The sequence below is a fragment of the Eutrigla gurnardus genome (assembly GCF_963514095.1).
Source record: "Eutrigla gurnardus genome assembly, chromosome: 10".
Taxonomy (NCBI): Eukaryota; Metazoa; Chordata; class Actinopteri; order Perciformes; family Triglidae; genus Eutrigla; species Eutrigla gurnardus.
The window spans coordinates 6,426,434-6,445,052 of record NC_139924.1 but is presented as its reverse complement, the minus strand read 5'-3'; the positions used below and the strand labels follow the sequence as shown (position 1 = coordinate 6,445,052).

Here is an 18,619-nt window from a genome sequence, read left to right as displayed (position 1 = left end):
AAAAGCCCATCATCATGAAACAAACGTTTTTCTGCTAAGTTGACATTTTACTACCTTTGCTAATTTCTGCATGTTTGCAGCCTTGTTTTCCAGGTCTCATCAGTTCAGAGGACAGAGTGGACTGTAGGTTTTGTCCTGCAGGTTTCTCATGTGATCCAGCCACTGGGACCCTGTCTTTATGCCCCCCAGGACAACATTCTCCTGAGGGGGTCCTAAAGTGTCTGACTTGCCCTGTAGATTCGGTCTGCACCTCTGGATTCCCTGTTAAGGTAACGATTAGACTCTTTCAATTCCAAATCCTTCATCCTAAAATGTGTTGTATGTGAGAGAGAAGGACCTCAAGTTTCAATGGTTGGTAAGTTGTGCCTAAAAATGTATTATTAAACTAAATCGTATGCTTTTCCTCCTTTCTATGTGCTTTAAAGTGTGGGCCTGGCAAGGAGCCCAGCGTAGATCACTCTGTGTGTCATGACTGTCCCCCGGGCTTCTATTCCACTGTGTGCACTGTGCAGTGCATGCAGTGTCCTGCAGGTAGTGTGTTAATACACTAAATGAATCAACTGCTCTCAATACAGTGTTTGATATATACATGTTATTAAATCTGTTAATTTGTGTCCTCTGCCTGCCTTAGGAAGTTACTGTCCAGATAGTGGGATGCCACAGCCGCTCCCCTGTCCTCCCAATTGGTCCTCCACACCCGGGCAGACTTACTGTCGTAGCTGTAATGAAACGTCTTTGCTGTGTTGGGGAGCCGTGGCCCCCCGCTGGAGCCAACCAGTCCACAGGTCCAGTCAAACCATCAGCTGTCGACCAGGGACATACAAAGACACAAGGGAAGAGTTGGCATGCGTGGTCTGTCCAATAGGTTAGTGTTTATCACTGCATACTGATGTGTATATTTATAGTTTCTTCTCAGCCCGGAAGAAGCCTATTAATATGTGTTTGTGCATGTTTTTCTTCGCCCCAGGTCATTACTGTGTGGGAGGTGTAGCTGTTCCTTGTCCTGCAGGGACTTTTGGCCCAAAAGAAGGTCTGCAGAGGCTGAGAGACTGCACAATCTGCCCTGCAGGTAGAGTATTGATTGATAGTGGCAAACCAAATATGTTTATATCCACAGTGACACATTCAAAGGTTATAATGTGTGCAATCATATCTTTATCAGTTCGTATACCCATAAACTACAGACTCAGTTACAATTATTATTATTATTATTATAATTATTATAAGGCTAATAGACCATTTTACTTACCTTATTGTTTTGCATGTCTTTACAATATATGTTATGATATCTTAATGGCTTCTTGTAAACTTGTCTATAAATACTTTTCTCTAGGGTTTTACTGTCTGGAAGGCAGCTCATGGAGACCCACCTCCCAGTTCCTGTGCCCACAGGGCTATTATTGTGAAGAGGGCACCGCAACCCCGCATGGGTCACCTTGCCCTGCTGGTACAGCGGGGGAACAACTGGGTCAGACAAGTAGGGCAGCCTGTAAGAGATGTAGAGAAGGACGTTTCTGTCCTGCAGGTACGTCTTGGTACTAATACGCTGACTGTGTCAGATCACATGTGTCACAGCAAGTAACTACAACCACACTTGAAGGAAGAACATGAAATGAAGGTTGTTTGATTTTGCGTGTGCGTCACAGGCTCGTCGGCTCCTGGCTTGCCCTGTGCTCGGGGGAGATACTGCCCTGCTGGCACCTCGGATGAAGTGATATGTCCTCGAGGCACCTTCACCCCTCATCAAGGAGCAATAAGTAAATTAAAAGTCTTGCTGTTATTGGGGAACTGACCTCAGCAGCTCAGTTTAAACTATGTTGCTATAGTGGTCTATTATAGCAAAACTCAGTGATTATATAACGATATAAGTGTTTGTTTAGTTCCCATAAGGAACTGGAATATATGCATGAGAAATTGCAACAGATGGATGTCAAGAGGGCAATGAGCGAAAGCGTCTAAATGAGCAAGAAAATAACACAAACGTCGATGGCAAGCTGGAGCTGTGAGTCCAGTATGGAAAATGAATGGATGGATTTCATGTGCTAGATGAGAGGGGACTATACAACACGGGCAGATTGCAACAACTTTAAAATGAACAGACATCCTTATTATGTAGGCCTACTATGGTATATTCTACACTTGCATTCATATTGTAACTATTCCCTCCAGGTGTGAAGGACTGTCTCAAATGCCCGGCTGGTTTTTACTGTCCTGAGGGGAGGAGCAACCCTGTGCCCTGTCCACCTGGCTCCTTTAACCCCTTGGAGGGTCAGGGCGAGTTGGCTGATTGCAGGGAGTGCTATGCAGGGAAGGCCTGTACACAGGTAGCTCTGAGAGCCCCCGATGTGGACTGCATGCAAGGGTAAGTAACATCTTTAAGAACATTTTTTTCTGTGACGCATGCCTCAGTGATATAGTAAACTTTTGTTTTAGAAAGGGATTTTTGTCATTTTACCTGTAATCTTATCCTACCTTTCAATATTCACCCAATCATTTTGATGAATCTTAAAAGGTTTGTGTGTCCGCCTGGTTCCTCCAAACCCAATGCGCCTACCAACGCCTGCCCTCCAGGGACACTGAGCAATCGCACCGATCTCACCGACCGCTCACAGTGTCAGCAGTGCCCATCGCGATATGCCTGCCTTCGAGGTGCCATTTAATCATTTGCAATTTTTTTTTACGTGTAAACAAGTTCTAAAAGCTACAATAATAAAATATCCCAAATATTCTTAAATAATGTCACGGTTTGGGTTTATTTGGATGAAGATACCGTGATACTTGATCGTGCCAGTATTGCCTAAACCTGCTTTAGATCGATAGAATATATAGTTTTCTCACCTTGATGCCTACATTATTTATGTGTTATCAGGAACTGGTGGTGTCCAGAGGCCACCACTCTCCTGCTTTGCAGGACATTATTGTCCACCTGGAACGATGTTCCCCACCCAGTACAAGTGTCCTGTGGGGACATGGAGTGGTCACAGTGGACTGGAAGCTGAGAGGGAGTGCCGTCCGTGCCCACATGGCTGGTACTGTTTGGCTGGATCCGGAGCTCCGTCGGGTCGCTGCAGCTCTGGACACTACTGTCCTGAAGGTACACATGAGTGTGACATACGTGATACTGGTATGTAAGTTAAACAAATAAATGTGTTTATTGCTGTAGTTAAAAAATCTTATATGCAAAATAATCTTTAAAGTCATTGAATTGAGTCAAAGTCATTGAATGCTTTGCAAACTTTTAAAGACTAAATCCAGCTTTCCGTATGAAATTCATTTGATAAAGTAAGATTATTTTTTTTCTTCAAGAGCTGTCATCATGAGTCATTCTTCTTTTCCGATGTTACATCACCAGGGACTGCATATGGCACCCAGTTTCCTTGCCCTGCAGGCACCTACAGCATCCTGATGGGCAACAGATATAGAGAAGACTGCCTGATATGTCCCGAGGGCTCATTCTGTCAAAAGGGCACCTCCAAACCTTCAGCCTGCCCCCCGTAAGCAGTCAGTGTGTGCTGAAGAGATGTGAGAATGATGACATGGAGAGAATTTGCTATATGGGGTAAAATGAAGGATTAAGCTGGTGTAATAATGATTTATGATATCCACTCTGTCCTGTCTTTCTCCAGCGCCACATTTCGCCATCTGAAAGGAGGTCGGAGGCTGGAGGACTGCTCTGCTTGCCCTGCCGGCTATTTTTGTCCCCACTCAGCCAGTGTCAACCCCAGAGTGTGTGGAGCTGGTAGCTACTCTGTAAGGCCCCATCAGACACGGTGGAAACCAGAGCTGCTCTATTAGTCTCGTCCCTCCATAAACCAGTCTGATTGTTCTATTTTTAGATCAGCATTTTCCGCCCACAGTGATCATCTTATATTACTCACCGTGTGTGCACATTTGTAAATGTTAGCTAGAGGAGAAGTTACAAGTAAAATTGTATTATAGTTCCTATTTTACTCTCATCATTTGAGAAATATCTGTGTCCAACATCTAGCAAGCTTCATCCTTCTTCAGTCTCCTCCTCAGTCCCTCCCCCATACTGGTTGATATCTTTAACTTCAGCGATCATAATCTTCCTTCACTTTCTCTCATGTGTAGGATGAGGGCTCTGTGGAGTGTTCTCCATGTCTGCCGGGCCACTACTGCAGTAATGAGACCACCAGTGAGGAAGCCATGTTAAGCGTCATGGTGTGTCCCCCAGGCTTTCTCTGCTCTCAAGGTTTGGCCCGAGACCCCCAGCGCTCAGCCACGCTGTGTCCTCGGGGCTTCTACTGCCCTGGAGGAGGCGTTGTGAGTCGCAACGACGTGTACAGCAAAATAATGTTTATTTATTGTATTATTATGGTCTACTTGCCTGAAGCACTTTTGGTTCATTAAACTACCTGCAAATGTGTTTTCCCTCATAGGATCCCAACCCTATTCCCTGCCCCAATGGTACCTACAGTGACTCTCCCGGTCTGCGTGAGGCCAGGGAGTGTGTCCAATGTCCAGAGGGGAAGTACTGTTACTCCCAGCAGCCTCAGGAAAAGCCTATTACCGGACCTGTAAGATGCCAAATAAATGAAATATACTGCATTTAAAATGAATAAATAAGTATCCTGATCATAGGGATCATACATGATTAAATAGTTAAATACTGAGCACAAAGCCTTTCATATGGTAATGTTTTAGTTTTTGAAGAAGATTGCACTTTAAAAAAAAGTCACACAATGAATATGTATGCTGTAATATGTCAGACAGGTGTGTGTCCTCATGGGCACTACTGCCCCAGAGAGACCGGCTACCCCCGAACCTTCCCATGTCAGGCTGGCCAATATAGGAACAACACACTTGGTCACAGTGGACAGGCGTGTGTTTTATGTCCACCCAGGCATTACTGCCACAGTCTGGGGACTCACATGCCCTCAGTCTGCCCCCAGGTAGGAATATCCAGCATTTTGAACAACGAATAATGGATGCAACAGTGTATCTTGCCTTTTATAGTGTGCTTGTCACTGTGAATGTGAAACCTGTTTCTCGCTGTCTGTCACTCTGTAAAAACAGGGCTTTTACTGTCCAGAAGGCACTTCTACTCCCGAACCTTGTCCTGAAGGAACCTACAGCTCACGTTCAGCTCTCAGTGATGCATCAGAGTGCTCCCCTTGTGGCGGAGGCCAGTATTGCACCAGTGTGGGACTCTCAGAGCCCTCTGGAAGCTGCAAAGAGCGCTTCTACTGTAGAGAGGGAGCCAAGTCTGCCGTAAGAAAACCTTTTTACCCTCTGAGACCCGGCCAACATTACAGTCTTTAAGAGGCTGTCGTGGGGATCAGTCGTGAAATTAAAAAGACAAAACGAGTGATGTGGGTCACAAGAGTTAATGCTTTAGTATCGTCTTTATGTTTTAAAGGTCTGTGACTCATGTCACTTTAAGCCAGTCTTCACCTTATGATTTTCAGTGTGGAGATTTAACTATATTATTAAACATTAAATTGATATAAATTACATTTAATTACTTGCCTTTAAGGAATGAAATGAGTTTTTATCTTCTCTTTATATTCATGTACTGCTACGATGTAAAGACTCCTGCAGATGGACCGACAGGAGGTTTGTGTCCCGCAGGAAGTTACTGTCCTCTAGCTTCATCTTCTCCCTTCCCCTGTCCACCCGGCACCTTCAGCAGCAGCACTGGCCTCAGCAGACCCGAGGACTGTGTCAGCTGTCCACCAGGGTAATGACACTCAAACTCACTAGTCTTCCTCATATTATGGTTATTTATATATTAGCATATTTATGTAAAATAGAAACCTCTACATTTTGTGTCAATATTCATATCTCCCTGTCAGTTTCTATTGTTTAGGTTCCAACAACACCTCGCCTTCTGGGCTTTGTTTTCCTGGTTTCTACTGTACCGGGGGCTCAGCTTCGCCTGTTCAGAACGAAGCACAGGAGGGTTATTTTACCCAGGAGGGGGCAGCCAGGCCCCAACCATGTCCTCTTGGCACTTTTCAGCCAGTAGGAAATAATCCATACAGAATACCAAGTGCTGTTCTACTGTAGGGTACAAATGAGATAATGAAATAAAGCCATATTTAAGGTTATTCCCTTGGCCATCCTCTACAGCGTCGAGGTGCGCAGTCATGTGAGGAGTGTCAGGGAGGCAGACTGTGTAACCAGACAGGCTTGTCCCAGTCAACACTGTGTCCCACAGGACACTACTGTCCACCAGGGTCCTCTGTTGCTCAACCGTGTCCTCCAGTAAGTACCCGTGTCTTAGTTTGTGTGTAATGTGTGTGTGTGTGTGTGTGTGTGTGTGTGTGTGTGTGTGTGTGTGTGTGTGTGTGTGTGGCGAGTCTATCCAGCTGCATGTCCAGTCTTCTTAGTCATGCTCCCTGTAAGCTTTATGAATTGTATCTACCCTCATTCAAAATCACATAACTGACTTATTCTTCAGGGCTCTTACTCTGACCAGCCTGGTGGCGGCGCTGTGCAGCACTGTGGACCATGCAAGGCTGGTTGGTTCTGCAGACGAGCCGGTCTCTCTGACCCTCAGGGTCTCTGTGACCCGGGACACTACTGCACCTCTGGAGCCTCCACGGCCTCTCCAGTAAGAACCTGGATCGCTTGTCTTCCAGCAGCTTATCCAAGAAAGAACTGCTGTTTTAGTAAAAAATAAATAGTATTGAAAGGGAACTATAATTACATAAAAGCATTTTAAGAATTGTTTTTAAACACACAAGCATGAGCTTTTTTGGGGGGGAGGACAGTATATCGTTCCTCTCATGGCAGTCTTCTAGATATAAAGTGTCCCTTTCCACCTCACCTCAGTACAGGTATTGAAAGGAATTGACTTGATTTAATTGATTTAACTTTTGTACACACCCTATATGACTGGTAAGTGATGTAGCACGAAACGAGGCTCTAACACCTTTCATATATTTACCATGTTGATCTTTGAATGATGGTGAAATTGTGCCTGTTGTGTTTTCTTTTTAGCATGTTATCAGCCAGACGAATGAGCACAGAAAGGAAACATGGAAACAGAGGGGAAATGAAAGAAGTGGAAATATCCTGGTCTTTAATTTGAATAGTTTTGCTTTCTAAGTTAAACCTGTGTGGTTGGTTCATGGCAGCTATTCCTTTCCCTCACACTTTGAGTGTTTTCTGTCATTTGATATGAATATGAATTTAGAGGCATGTTTAGTAAAACGTTGCACAGGCAAATAAATGTTTTTCAGCAGTCTTTTTTTTTTGGTAAGCTCTTGATAGTGTGTGGGAAATGAGTGACAGCTACCAACTCTGCCAACAGATTTGATTTTCAATGTACTAACCACAGTTGAAAGCCAAAATGATCAAACTTTGTCATTCTGATAATTACTCCAACACTGCAGGTGGCCGTGGCCTCCGGAGGTGTATGTTCTGCAGGCTACGTCTGTCCTCGAGGGACCGGGTTCCCAGAGGAGCACCCATGCCCTGTAGGAACCTGGAGCAGCACTGTAGGAGCCCAAAACCTGTCCTCCTGCTTGCCCTGCCCTCCAGGACTCTACTGCAACAGTACTGGCCTCAGCCAGCCCTCAGGAACCTGTAGTACAGGTACAGGAAATAAATGTCTTAAAACTAACTCTTAAATAGAGATGATAATGTATTTGCCTACTGGCCGTTTCAGACTGAACATCTATCTGTCCATAAATTATTTTTGTATCTATTGATTTATAGGCCATTACTGCTCAGGAGGTGCCATTTCTTCAATGCCCTCAGACGGTGTGACAGGGGACATTTGTCCAGTCGGACACTACTGTCCCAGCGGCTCAACTTCTCCTGTACTCTGCCCTGATGGGACATACTCAAACACTACGGGTATGAAACATGAATTTCATGTAACTGCATGACATATGCAGGCTTTGCTTCACTGCTTTTTCTTTTTTGGATGAAGGGGCAGAAGAGTGCGAGGACTGCCTCTCAGGGACCTACTGTCTGTCAGGAGAGGGAGACCAGCTCTGTCCGGCGGGACATTACTGTCTTGGCGGCAGTGTTGAGGGCATCCTGCCCTGCCCTCCTGGCACATACAGCCCTCGGTTCGGTCTCAGCCAAGTGGAGCAGTGCCTCATTTGTCCAGCAGGTGAGAGTATTGCCACATGGTTGTCTTCATTACTCTGGAAGACCGTGGAAAGTCTTTCATTAAATGTTTAGTGGGCTGAATCGGATTTTAATGTCAAGACCTTCGTTTGCAAGATGAGTTGGACCTAATTGATTAAGATAAAGGGCAATAAGAGAATGTTTTATCACATGGAATTGCCTAGGGAAGGAATATTATATAATGATGTGCCTTATTACCAGCTGTTTTTCACTTTGTGTGTCTGTGTCTGCGTCATTATGGCAAAATGTGGTCCTGGAGACCTGCTGTAGCAGAACCACCACAGAGGCACTTTGAGTACTTTGAGTATTTCTTTCTGTGAAGGACCATGATGTGTGGTTGAGATCAAAATGAAGGCAGACTTCTTAAATGGGTGTCATCTAAGCAACTCTACGCCCCTGGTCCAATTTGGAGTTGCAACTGGTGTGATTACACCAAGATGATCTTTAGTTATTGATGCAGGGGTGATTAAAAAAACAATGGTATGCTGTGCTAACAGGGTTCTACTGTGAGGACTGGGGTCTATTTGAACCCACTGGACCATGTCGAGCTGGTTACTACTGCATAGCAGGTACACTACATGTATGATAGTAGCAACGTTGTGACAATAACAATATTGCCATTTATCATTGTGACTGTACAAAAGGGAACTGAATTAGATGACTCAACTTATCTTAAATGTGCAATTTCTCAAGGTGTGAACTTTCAGAATCCAGATGGTAACTTCAGCACGGGAGTGGGAGGAGCCTGTCCAAACGGGAAATACTGTCCCGAGGGCACGAGTCTCCCACTGCCCTGTCCGCCAGGAACCTACTCCAACAGGTTGGTGGCCCCATATATAACATGTCCATATGTCATATGTCATATATGTCATATGTAACTGAGTGTGTGTGTTTTCACATACATGGTTGCAGTCTTCATCTGACAGACGCCACTGGCTGTAGTCCATGTCCAGCGGGTCAGTTCTGTGGCTCTGCAGGTCTCACTCGTCCATCTGGTCTGTGTCAGGCAGGATTTTACTGTCCAGGGAGAGACACAGCAGCTACAGGTAGAATGGCAAACTATATTTTATTCTTTGGAAGTTGATTTCGTTGGTGCTTCTTGGATTATGGGGGAAATGATTTACCGTCTTTTCCACAGGATGAACCCAGGTCGACATTTTCAAATGTCAACACAATGATTTCATTCTTAATTTATCAACAGTTAATAATGGATGTAGTTCACACATAAAATAGTGGAGAGCAGAGCTCATATATAATGTGTGGCGAGAGAGAAATCTTAATAAGCCTCAGATGCCTCAGAGAAGAGAAACAGATGCTGATAAATGCAGGAAATCTGATTGTGTGAGGGTGTTTGTTGAATGAATGACTACTGAATTAATCAGGTTTTATCACATGATTCATCACATTAAGAGATTAGCAGTCATAATCCCAGTAGTTCACCACACGTAATTGCCTTTTCCTCTCCAGGCTCAGAAGGAGGTTTTTGTCCACCAGCTCATTACTGCCCTCTGGGTAGTGCAAGCTCAGTGCCCTGCCCTGCCGGGACCTTCAGCAACCTCACAGGCCAGTCAGTGTGTTCCCGCTGCCCTGCAGGCTATTACTGCCCAGAGAAGACCGGCAACTTCACCAAGTTCCCCTGTCCCCCTGGCTTCTACTGCCCTGACGGTAGACTCAAAACAATCATGGTTGCATTTCTTCATGTATTTATCAACAGTAGAACAATTATCTCAGAGTTTCTTTTTGTATTTAAAGATTGTTTCTGAGCTTTTACAGTACAAGTAAAACTGTATCATATTTATAATACCGCTGGCATGCAGCAGTGTAATATGTAAACCATATTGTATTATATGCACAGGAACAAAGCATGCCACACAGTTTCCCTGTCCTCGTGGATACTACAACCCAGAGCCCATGACTCAGAGTCTGGACAGCTGCCTGCCGTGTCCTCCAGGACACTACTGTGAGAAGGAGAGGCTGACCAAAGTGTCTGGGAAATGCAAGGCTGGTCAGTAAAAGTGTCTTTGTTTATTTCTTCCGAAAACGCAATCGCATCCATACAGCCTGGTTCTCGGTGTCAGGACTTTATTCCCTGTGCCAGTCTCAAGGGGGTCAGCAAGCCAGTCTAAAGCTGTCTGGAACAGAGCGTGTGTTAAGGGGATAAAAAGTGCATGGTAAGCATGCAACATCAAAAGTTAACCCCAGGAACGTCCATTATTATTTTACCTCCCCTCTCTTTACAGTTCCATTCAAGCATTTCAGCAACAGCAGCAGCCTTTAGAAAATCCCCTGTATCATTTATTTATGTACAAAGGCGCCAACCTGCCAGGCTCCTTATGCCAACCATCTACTGCACACAATTCCCAGACAGAAATTATACCCATGGCTCCAATGACTCATCCCTTGGTCTGTATGGCTGTCGCATCTATTTTTCACCTTGTGCCAAGAAAGTGATGTCTACACTTATTCTCTTTTATGTCAGCAGCAGGAGTTGTTTGTGTATCAGAGAGAATGACAGCAGTCAACATCGGTACAGCATCCTCATTGTCTGCCACTCTGTCTTCTGCTGCATCCGTTTCCCTCAGGTTGGTTCTGTGTGTCGGCAGCATGGAACTCCCAGCCTTTTGATCTGGACAATTACACCAACGCCAACTGCCTTTGTCCAGCTACATCCACAGGGGGGCGCTGCCAGGCGGGCTTTTTCTGCCCCTTGGGTAGCTCAGAGCCCGTGCCCTGTCCACCTGGAACCTTTTGTAACATCTCAGGTATTTTGCAACTGCTCATTAGCACTAGCCACTAGTCCACAGTTAGCACGTCAATGATCTACGGAACTGGTTCTCCATGTCCGGCCCCACACGTATACTGGTTTTCATCCCAACCAAACACATGCAACTAATATCACAAATGGGTTCTCACTTATACAACTTATAAACAGTGGAACTTGTGAAGTATATCTGCTTGGCAGAGGTCCAAAGCCAGACATGTATTTGAATGCACAGGAAGACACATGGTAGGTTTTTCAATTAAGATACGACTGTATATTTACTTACCTAATAACAATAATGCACTTTACAATATATTTTGAATATAGTATGTGATATTTGCTAGTACTACTATAAATGGATTCCTAAAACACATGTTTTAATTGAGCTGCTAGTACTGTGTATATGAAGAGTGATGGAGTAGATAAGACAACTTTGATTGTCTGCCTTTTGATGGCTCACACTTTGTTCTGCAGAAGAGGTTGTAAGGCAACTTATACATACACTTTTAGGGCATATATAATACATATAATAAATGCACTTATGTTGCTCTAAAGGTTTGGCTCTGCCGATGGGTCCCTGCTTCCCTGGGTATTACTGTGTAGGAGGAGCCACGGAGGCCAGGCCAACAGATGGAGAAACAGGCAGCATCTGTCCACCTGGGGCGTACTGTGGTAAGCCCTGCTTTACAGCTTTCCAACAGTTGCATCAGCAACTTGCCAACAAAGTTTTTAAGCCTATTAAAGTAAAGTGAAGTGCTCGGTGAAGTGGACAGCACATTGGACCCACAGATACCTGGCATTGTACTTTGATATTTATAATTTATTATATGTATTTATAATATCAGCTCCATACATTATGTGTAGGTGTGTGCCTATGCTCTGGTTGTTGTAGGACAAATAGCCTTAAGCTGAGAAACTGAGACAAATCAAATAAACAATTTGTATACACTGTGAATCGTAGACCAATTCAATGCATTATAAGAATCTGCAGAGTCTGAACATATTTTATATTCAAAGTGCAGCTCTTTGGAATTGATTGGAATTGTTTTTATAGCAAGAAGGCCCCAGCCTCTAACATTGCATCCCACAGCCCAAAGACATTCAGTTGGACTAGAGACTCTAAAGTAGCTATGACTCAGGTGGGCTAGACACCCTAAATTACCCATGGGTATGTGCGTGAGTCATCTTGTATCCGCTCTTTCTGCCCCATGTTTCCTCGTATGAGCATTCAGCCCAGAATAGGTATTGGCATGAATGGACGGCTGAATGAATGACTACCTCAACTATTTCTCCCTTCAGTCGAGGGTTCAGGAGAACCAGAGTTGTGTCCAGCTGGTACTTTCTCCTCAGTGCCAGGTTTAACCAGTGAAGCTGGCTGTCAGCCCTGCACCGCAGGTTTCTACTGCAGACGAGCAGGTCTCAGGGCTCCGAATGGACCCTGCAGCCAAGGTCAATCCATACACTGTGTCATGTTTCATTGGTATTACAAACGTTTTTGGCCTGTTCTATAAAGATGTGTGTTTGATTCCATCCTTGCACACTTTACTGTATCGTGTGACTTCGATAGGCTATTGGTGCCCACCTGGTCAGACTGTGGCTACAGCGCTGCCATGTCCTCCAGGCCACTTCTGCTTACAGGCTAGTGCAGCTCCAGAGCCCTGCCCATCAGGAACCTACCAGGACAGAGAGAAACAAGCAGCCTGTGCTGTCTGTGAGGCAGGTAAGAGATGTCATTACTCTTTATCTTCTCAGCAGTAGCATGTATTTATTTATTTATTTTTTAAACACTTTTGGATGACCTTGTGCCGTGTTAGTTTTATTGAACAGGCTGTAATGAAAACAGCCCTCAATCTCCCCAGCAAGTGTTTTATTTATTGTAAGTTGATGACTAGTTCCATGCATCTGTTCCACTTATTATACTGCACTTTGCAAGTTTCTTCTAATAAGTATTCCACAAATGATAGTGGAGTGAAGTGTTTAATATTCCATTATCATGTCTTTACCATACGGCAGTGCTGATTTCAAAATAATTCATACATATTTCTCTTTTTCAAGGTTACTACTGTGATTTGAGACTAGCCAATGCCTCTTTTCCGAGGCCCTGCCCTAAAGGACACTACTGCCCTGCAGGAACAGCCCTGCCCAACCAACACCCCTGCCACATAGGCTTCTTCAACCCTAGGCAGCGCACACACAGCCTCGCAGGCTGCATGCCATGTGCTGCTGGACAGTTCTGCCCTTCTGTCGGACTGCCAGAGCCGGCAGGTAAGAAAGAGGGACTTCTCTTCTCCTCTCTTTTCTTCTTCCATTTTGTAAGTGTTTAGTAGTGTAAGTAGTGGGCACTGTGATGTATGTAATGATCGAAAAAAAATTCAATTATCTCTTCAGGACATTCAAAATATAACACTTGGATTGACACATTCCCGTGCTAAACTCCAACTAGCTGCCACAATTATATATTATGTGTTGATAGATAAGCTATTTGATATGTAATGTTCAGAGAGAGTCTCCCCTGTGTCTATTTAAAAATATAAATGGGCGGTTCGCCCAAATTGCAAATAAACATTTTCCCCGTACTTAACTTTAGTGCAGATAGCTTTGAAATTACCGCCCAGATCTTTAAAATATCCCACTAATAATACCGCTAATGTGGTTTATCCAGTTGTTAAGCCCAGAGGTGCATCTTCATTACTGTATGGTGATTATGTGTTGTGCTATCATCCTTCCAACAGGCCCATGCCATGCTGGTTACTGGTGCAGAAAGGGAGCGTCCTCTCCCAGCCCACTGGATGGACTCTCTGGTTCCCTTTGTCCACCTGGTCAATACTGCCCCTCAGGTTACTGGCGTGTCCTCCCTTAATCAGCAATAAGCCAACAGCTGCTTCAGTGCTGCAATACTGTTGTAATGTATCAAGTTGCAGGCTGTCCACATCAAAAATGGTTTCTGTCATCCAACGCTGATGCAGCTAGCGTTGTAGGCTATATAACCAAATTTATACAAAGGAAGCTATTAACATTCTACCCCATTATATCCAAGGGCTACTATGTTTTATTCATGCTAATTACCATTTGGTGGCCTACAGGTAGCACTGACAACATTTGTCTTGTCACTTCGTAACAGTTTTCCTTAAATTAATTTTTACATTTGTTCTTTCTGACCCGGGGGGGCACTGACCCGTGCTTTAGAAACGTTGCTGTGGGGTTAGCGCCTGCCTTTTCCTGACTTGCTTAGCGCTGCAACGCTGGGTGTTTGCGTGCCTCGTTTACGTAGTCGCACTTAAATTCTTCTTACAGTCGTGAAATATTGTCACAGTGTATTGTTTTGTCAAACCCAATGACGGCATTGTTCCTGTTATCGTTTAATAGTCTTTTCTCCTCGGTTTATTGGATTTGAATTGCCAGTTAAAGTTTGTGTCATCTTTACAGGCACCACAGCTCCCGTTCCCTGCCCTGAAGGCCGCTGGTCAAACAGCTCAGGCCTGCGTACCCGGGAGGACTGCAAACCCTGTCTAGGGGGATTTTACTGTGACGCTACCAGCCTCACTAAACCTAGTGGACCCTGCAGTGGGGGGTAACTCAGACTCTGATGAACCGAAGAAATAAATGTAGCTTGTGTCATTGTAATGTACTTTGGTGTGATAGAGTTTTCATGCTCTCATGTTTCCTCTGCAGATATTACTGTGTAGAGGGAGCTGTCTCATCCACCCCTACTGATGGAATTACAGGGGGACCTTGTCCCGAGGGTTACTACTGCCCAGAGGGAACAGTTCAACCGGTGCCCTGTGATCCAGGGACATATGTTGCTGTTACACATGCAACTCAGTGTGAGCCCTGTGTGCCAGGATGGTACTGTGTGTCTGGCTCGCTTTACTTGTGTCCTACAGGTGTGTGTTTTGCTGTTTGTTTGCCCTCAAAGCTATTTATAAATAGACTTTCAGTTGTGTGCTTTGTCAAAATCAAAGTATCAGGCTAAATCGTTGTTGTTGTTCCTTGTGTTTGCTCTGTGGCCTGCAGGCTTTTACTGCCCGGAGGGAACTGGATTTGACTTGAGAGGCTGTCCAGAGGGAACTTATGGTCCTGAACCTGGCTACTGGTCTGTCTCTCAGTGCAGGCAGTGTGACGGCGGCCACTACTGCTCTTCCAGAAATGGCACAGCTGTCACTGGACCGTGTCAGGAAGGATATTACTGCTTACATGGAAACACCTCGCCACAAGCTCTCTCACAGGATGCAGGTAATCAAACACATGGACTGTATGTTCACACATTCAGGAAATCCCGTGCATAATACCATATTTGTTCTTAATAATACGTGTGAAAATGTAATTGTCAGCTTATTAATTATCTGAGGAAGTGATTCTCAATCATTATTGCTATTTTGAGCCGGTTGACAAATGAGAGCTTTGTTCTTTGTCTCTCACTAGAAAAAGGAGGGCCGTGTCCTGCTGGTCATTACTGTCCCCGAGCCACCATCCATCCTCTGCCCTGTCCACGTGGCACGTTCTCTAATCTCACCAAATTAGTCTCCCAGGTGACGTTGACTAAATATTCCACTAGTATGTCTCCTTGACAACAATAGAGAGTCTTTCTCCTTGAAGTTACGGCAGCATTTAATTTTGCTTGATATTATCGAGTTTTGTTTAGTGCTTTTTTTGTTTCTGTGTTGTGAATTGTGAAAATTGAAAGGTGAAGCAAATTTGAATCACAAAACACCATAAAAATATGCAGCAAAGGGTGTAATGTATTATAATAATATGAATATAAACACAGACCAAACGTTGAATATGTTAAGTTGGAGAGCCAGCCAGATAACTGAGTCTCTCCTGTTTATCTTGGTTGACAGAGCAAAACTTAATGAAAACATCATTATGAAATCATATGGACATTGGGAAAATTAAGCCTTACTTTAGAAAACATCACATATTAGAATAAAAAAAAAATGCTATCAATGTGAAAAGCATAATATAAAAACAAATCATAATGTGCTTAATTAAAAAAACTATATTGGAGGATTTCAAAATGTCATGGTTATATTCTGTCTGTTTTTATGTATAATTATTTATCCATTATTTATTTCATGTCCAATCATATTTGCTTCTTTTCTTATTTCATTATTTACTATTTTATTATTTACTCACCACTCTTGGATGACTATAATGCTGTACATTGAAAGCAAGTTAATGGTTTGCAGTCCTGCCACAGAAACCAGTCCAATACAGGATATAAAGTATCTTAGAGCGTTTTCTGTGTCGTTCATTGTGACAGCCAATCAATATCTAATCCCTAATCAATGTTGCAATGAGGCACTCTCTCTTCATTTTCTCACAGCGTCTCTCTCTGTCTCCGTCTTCCTTCCTCTCTCTTTGTTTTTCTCATGTCCACCCTCAGGAGGATTGCCAGCCGTGTCTCCCTGGTTACTATTGCGATGCTGCAGGGCTCTCAGCACCATCGGGGGAATGCTGGGAAGGTTTCTTCTGCCTGGGGGCTGCAGATCGCCCTGACCCTCCTTTGAGAGACGGCCGTGGAGGACAGTGCCCAAAGGGTGATCAGATTCTTTCCAGTTAAACATTCTGTATACAATTGGAAAAACATGAGGGTTAGGTTATATTGTTTTGAAGGGAAACACCAGCAAAAAGCTGTCCTTGGCATGTCATTGCGCAATATATATATAAAAAAGTGAATTGTGAAGCTAACAATTAAGATGAACTTTTGCATAACCCAGAGCCATCTTAGTGAGCAGGTAAACAAAACCATCTTTCAAGTTAATAGGGCTAAACATAAGAAGCTGCTCTGTTGACACTGGGAATCGAACCCTGTCCCCTAAGGATTGTGCTTGTCTTTGTCTGTGTGCTTAAGTGTGCATCTCTTTCATGACTCTTGCCTTCACACCACCAGGTTATTACTGCTCTGAGGGCTCTGTGGCTCCTCAGCTGTGCCCCGTGGGAACCATCAGCACAGAAGACGGCAGAGCCAGCTGCAGTGCCTGTCCTCGGGGGTAAAGTCACTTCTCAGCCGCACACAGTCACTCTGCACTCCGACATATATCAACATGATGGATTATTAAATAACCCTGACTACACTTACAGTATGTGTTTTTGATGTTTATATATATATATATATATATATATTACAGTTATTCCATCCTTGTTTTGTCTGCTTAGTTTTTACTGTCCTGGCAAACGTAACGGCACTCTGTCGACGACATACGAGTGTCCAGTAGGTCATTACTGCCCGTCCGGGACCTGGTCCAAGCAGCAGTACCCGTGTCCAGCTGGATCCATCAACCCTCACACTCGGATGGCACAGCCCCAGGACTGCATGCCTTGCCCTCCAGGTTGCACATCATTGTCCTTGAGGTTAAGTAGTTAACTCAGAGTTTAGGATGGCCTCGTTGGTGAATGGTAAACAAACACTATATTAACAAAAGGAGCTGTTATTAAAAAAAATGAATCAAAAGCAGCAAAAATAATCACACAAATACAACCTGGATAAATACAGTATGCACTGCCTGTTTTGCATGGTAATTCAGGGTGATTTTCCATTCCAGTTAACTCACTCTGTCCCCCCTATCAAACCAGGCTACTTCTGTTTGTCCCCTGGGAAGGGTGTTGCGTCTGGCCAGTGTGGTGCAGGGTACTACTGCCTTTCTGGGGCCCGGTCACCCACACCAGAGGACGGAGGGACGACAGGTGACAGATGTCCTGAAGGTCATTACTGTCCCCAGGGTTCCTCAGCACCACTACCCTGTCCTGTAGGATGTTACAGCAACAAAACCAGAAACGTTTATCTCTCCGACTGCCTGCCTTGTCCTCCAGGTCGGAACAAATTTATCTTGAATTATGATTCTTTTATCTACCAGAAGATAAAACCTCCATTACATATCTTGATTTATTGAGGGATAATCCCTTCAAACAATGTGCAGTGGCTGATGAACGGTGTTCCTTTTACAGGTTTCCTGTGTGTCACCAGAGGGCTCTCTTTCCCTTCTCATATCTGTCCAGCTGGCTCCTATTGTCCAGGCAGAGAAAACAGCAGCCAGCAGGCCTCCATACCCTGCTCATCTGGAAACATGTGCCCATCTGGATCAGATAGACAGGTACCCTGCTCATCAGGGACATACCAGGATTTACCTGGACAGGTGACGAAGATGAGGATGAAATGTCTGCTTATATTCTTATACATTCTGTATTCATGTTTTACCCTAAAACTTCTAACATTTAAAATAATGTTTTTTACAAAATGTATTTAATCTATAAAAGAGGAGTTTATAATGTATCAAGAGGCTTTTTTATTTGTGAAAGTGGTTGTAGACATTTGTGAACATCCTTAATCATAATTTTGGATTTGGATCGTGTAGAAAATCTTACGTGCGTAATATACCCCTCCACAGGCAGAGTGTGTTATATGTCCAGCAGGATTTTACTGCGCTGGCTCAGTGGCTGCTGACTCTGGGCATTTGTCTGGTTCTCACACTCCCATGCTGTGTCATAAAGGACATTATTGCCCACCAGGTAGGATTAAAATAATTCAGCTATTCTAACACATCCATAACGAAGGTACATCGTTATCAGCTGGTGTTGTAAAATATATGATACACATACAAGTGAACTAAAGATGTGGTGTATTGCATGTAAATCATTCTTGAACATTGCTGGTTTTATGTGTACTCCTGATTAAGTGGCTGTAACAGTAAATGGCTTTCTAATTATGCAAATGGCCATTATCGAGCGTAATCAAGATAAGGATGGCCTTCA

At 44.0% G+C, this 18,619-nt stretch overlaps 2 protein-coding genes across 2 annotated transcripts in view; both read left to right on the top strand.

Annotated features, from left to right (window-relative positions):
• Positions 1-1,482: 1,482 nt before the first annotated feature.
• On the top strand, positions 1,483-6,581 carry LOC311020444 (uncharacterized protein; the record flags this gene model as incomplete). The annotated part of the gene is made up of 15 exons (XM_084020467.1): positions 1,483-1,525; positions 1,647-1,757; positions 2,170-2,362; positions 2,513-2,649; positions 2,870-3,094; positions 3,353-3,494; positions 3,627-3,750; positions 4,093-4,284; positions 4,401-4,538; positions 4,731-4,913; positions 5,038-5,232; positions 5,553-5,701; positions 5,817-5,985; positions 6,200-6,228; positions 6,425-6,581. The coding sequence occupies exons 3-15, from the start codon at positions 2,355-2,357 to the stop codon at positions 6,579-6,581; spliced, it is 1,848 nt and encodes a 615-aa protein (XP_083876593.1). The 5' UTR covers positions 1,483-1,525; positions 1,647-1,757; positions 2,170-2,354.
• An 849-nt stretch (positions 6,582-7,430) lies between these two features.
• The window catches only part of LOC311020295 (uncharacterized protein), a 39,911-nt gene continuing 28,722 nt past the window's right edge, over positions 7,431-18,619 (top strand). The window contains exons 1-24 of the mRNA XM_084020264.1: positions 7,431-7,563; positions 7,687-7,827; positions 7,904-8,089; positions 8,604-8,675; positions 8,800-8,926; positions 9,019-9,152; positions 9,574-9,771; positions 9,962-10,111; positions 10,689-10,868; positions 11,423-11,539; positions 12,167-12,316; positions 12,435-12,587; positions 12,923-13,132; positions 13,600-13,704; positions 14,294-14,438; positions 14,540-14,751; positions 14,882-15,100; positions 15,290-15,396; positions 16,254-16,407; positions 16,761-16,860; positions 17,027-17,199; positions 17,444-17,680; positions 17,816-18,003; positions 18,256-18,376. Coding sequence (XP_083876390.1) covers positions 7,719-7,827; positions 7,904-8,089; positions 8,604-8,675; positions 8,800-8,926; positions 9,019-9,152; positions 9,574-9,771; positions 9,962-10,111; positions 10,689-10,868; positions 11,423-11,539; positions 12,167-12,316; positions 12,435-12,587; positions 12,923-13,132; positions 13,600-13,704; positions 14,294-14,438; positions 14,540-14,751; positions 14,882-15,100; positions 15,290-15,396; positions 16,254-16,407; positions 16,761-16,860; positions 17,027-17,199; positions 17,444-17,680; positions 17,816-18,003; positions 18,256-18,376 — 3,547 coding nt within the window. The 5' untranslated portion in view covers positions 7,431-7,563; positions 7,687-7,718. The remainder of the gene's footprint in view (positions 7,564-7,686; positions 7,828-7,903; positions 8,090-8,603; positions 8,676-8,799; positions 8,927-9,018; positions 9,153-9,573; positions 9,772-9,961; positions 10,112-10,688; positions 10,869-11,422; positions 11,540-12,166; positions 12,317-12,434; positions 12,588-12,922; positions 13,133-13,599; positions 13,705-14,293; positions 14,439-14,539; positions 14,752-14,881; positions 15,101-15,289; positions 15,397-16,253; positions 16,408-16,760; positions 16,861-17,026; positions 17,200-17,443; positions 17,681-17,815; positions 18,004-18,255; positions 18,377-18,619) is intronic.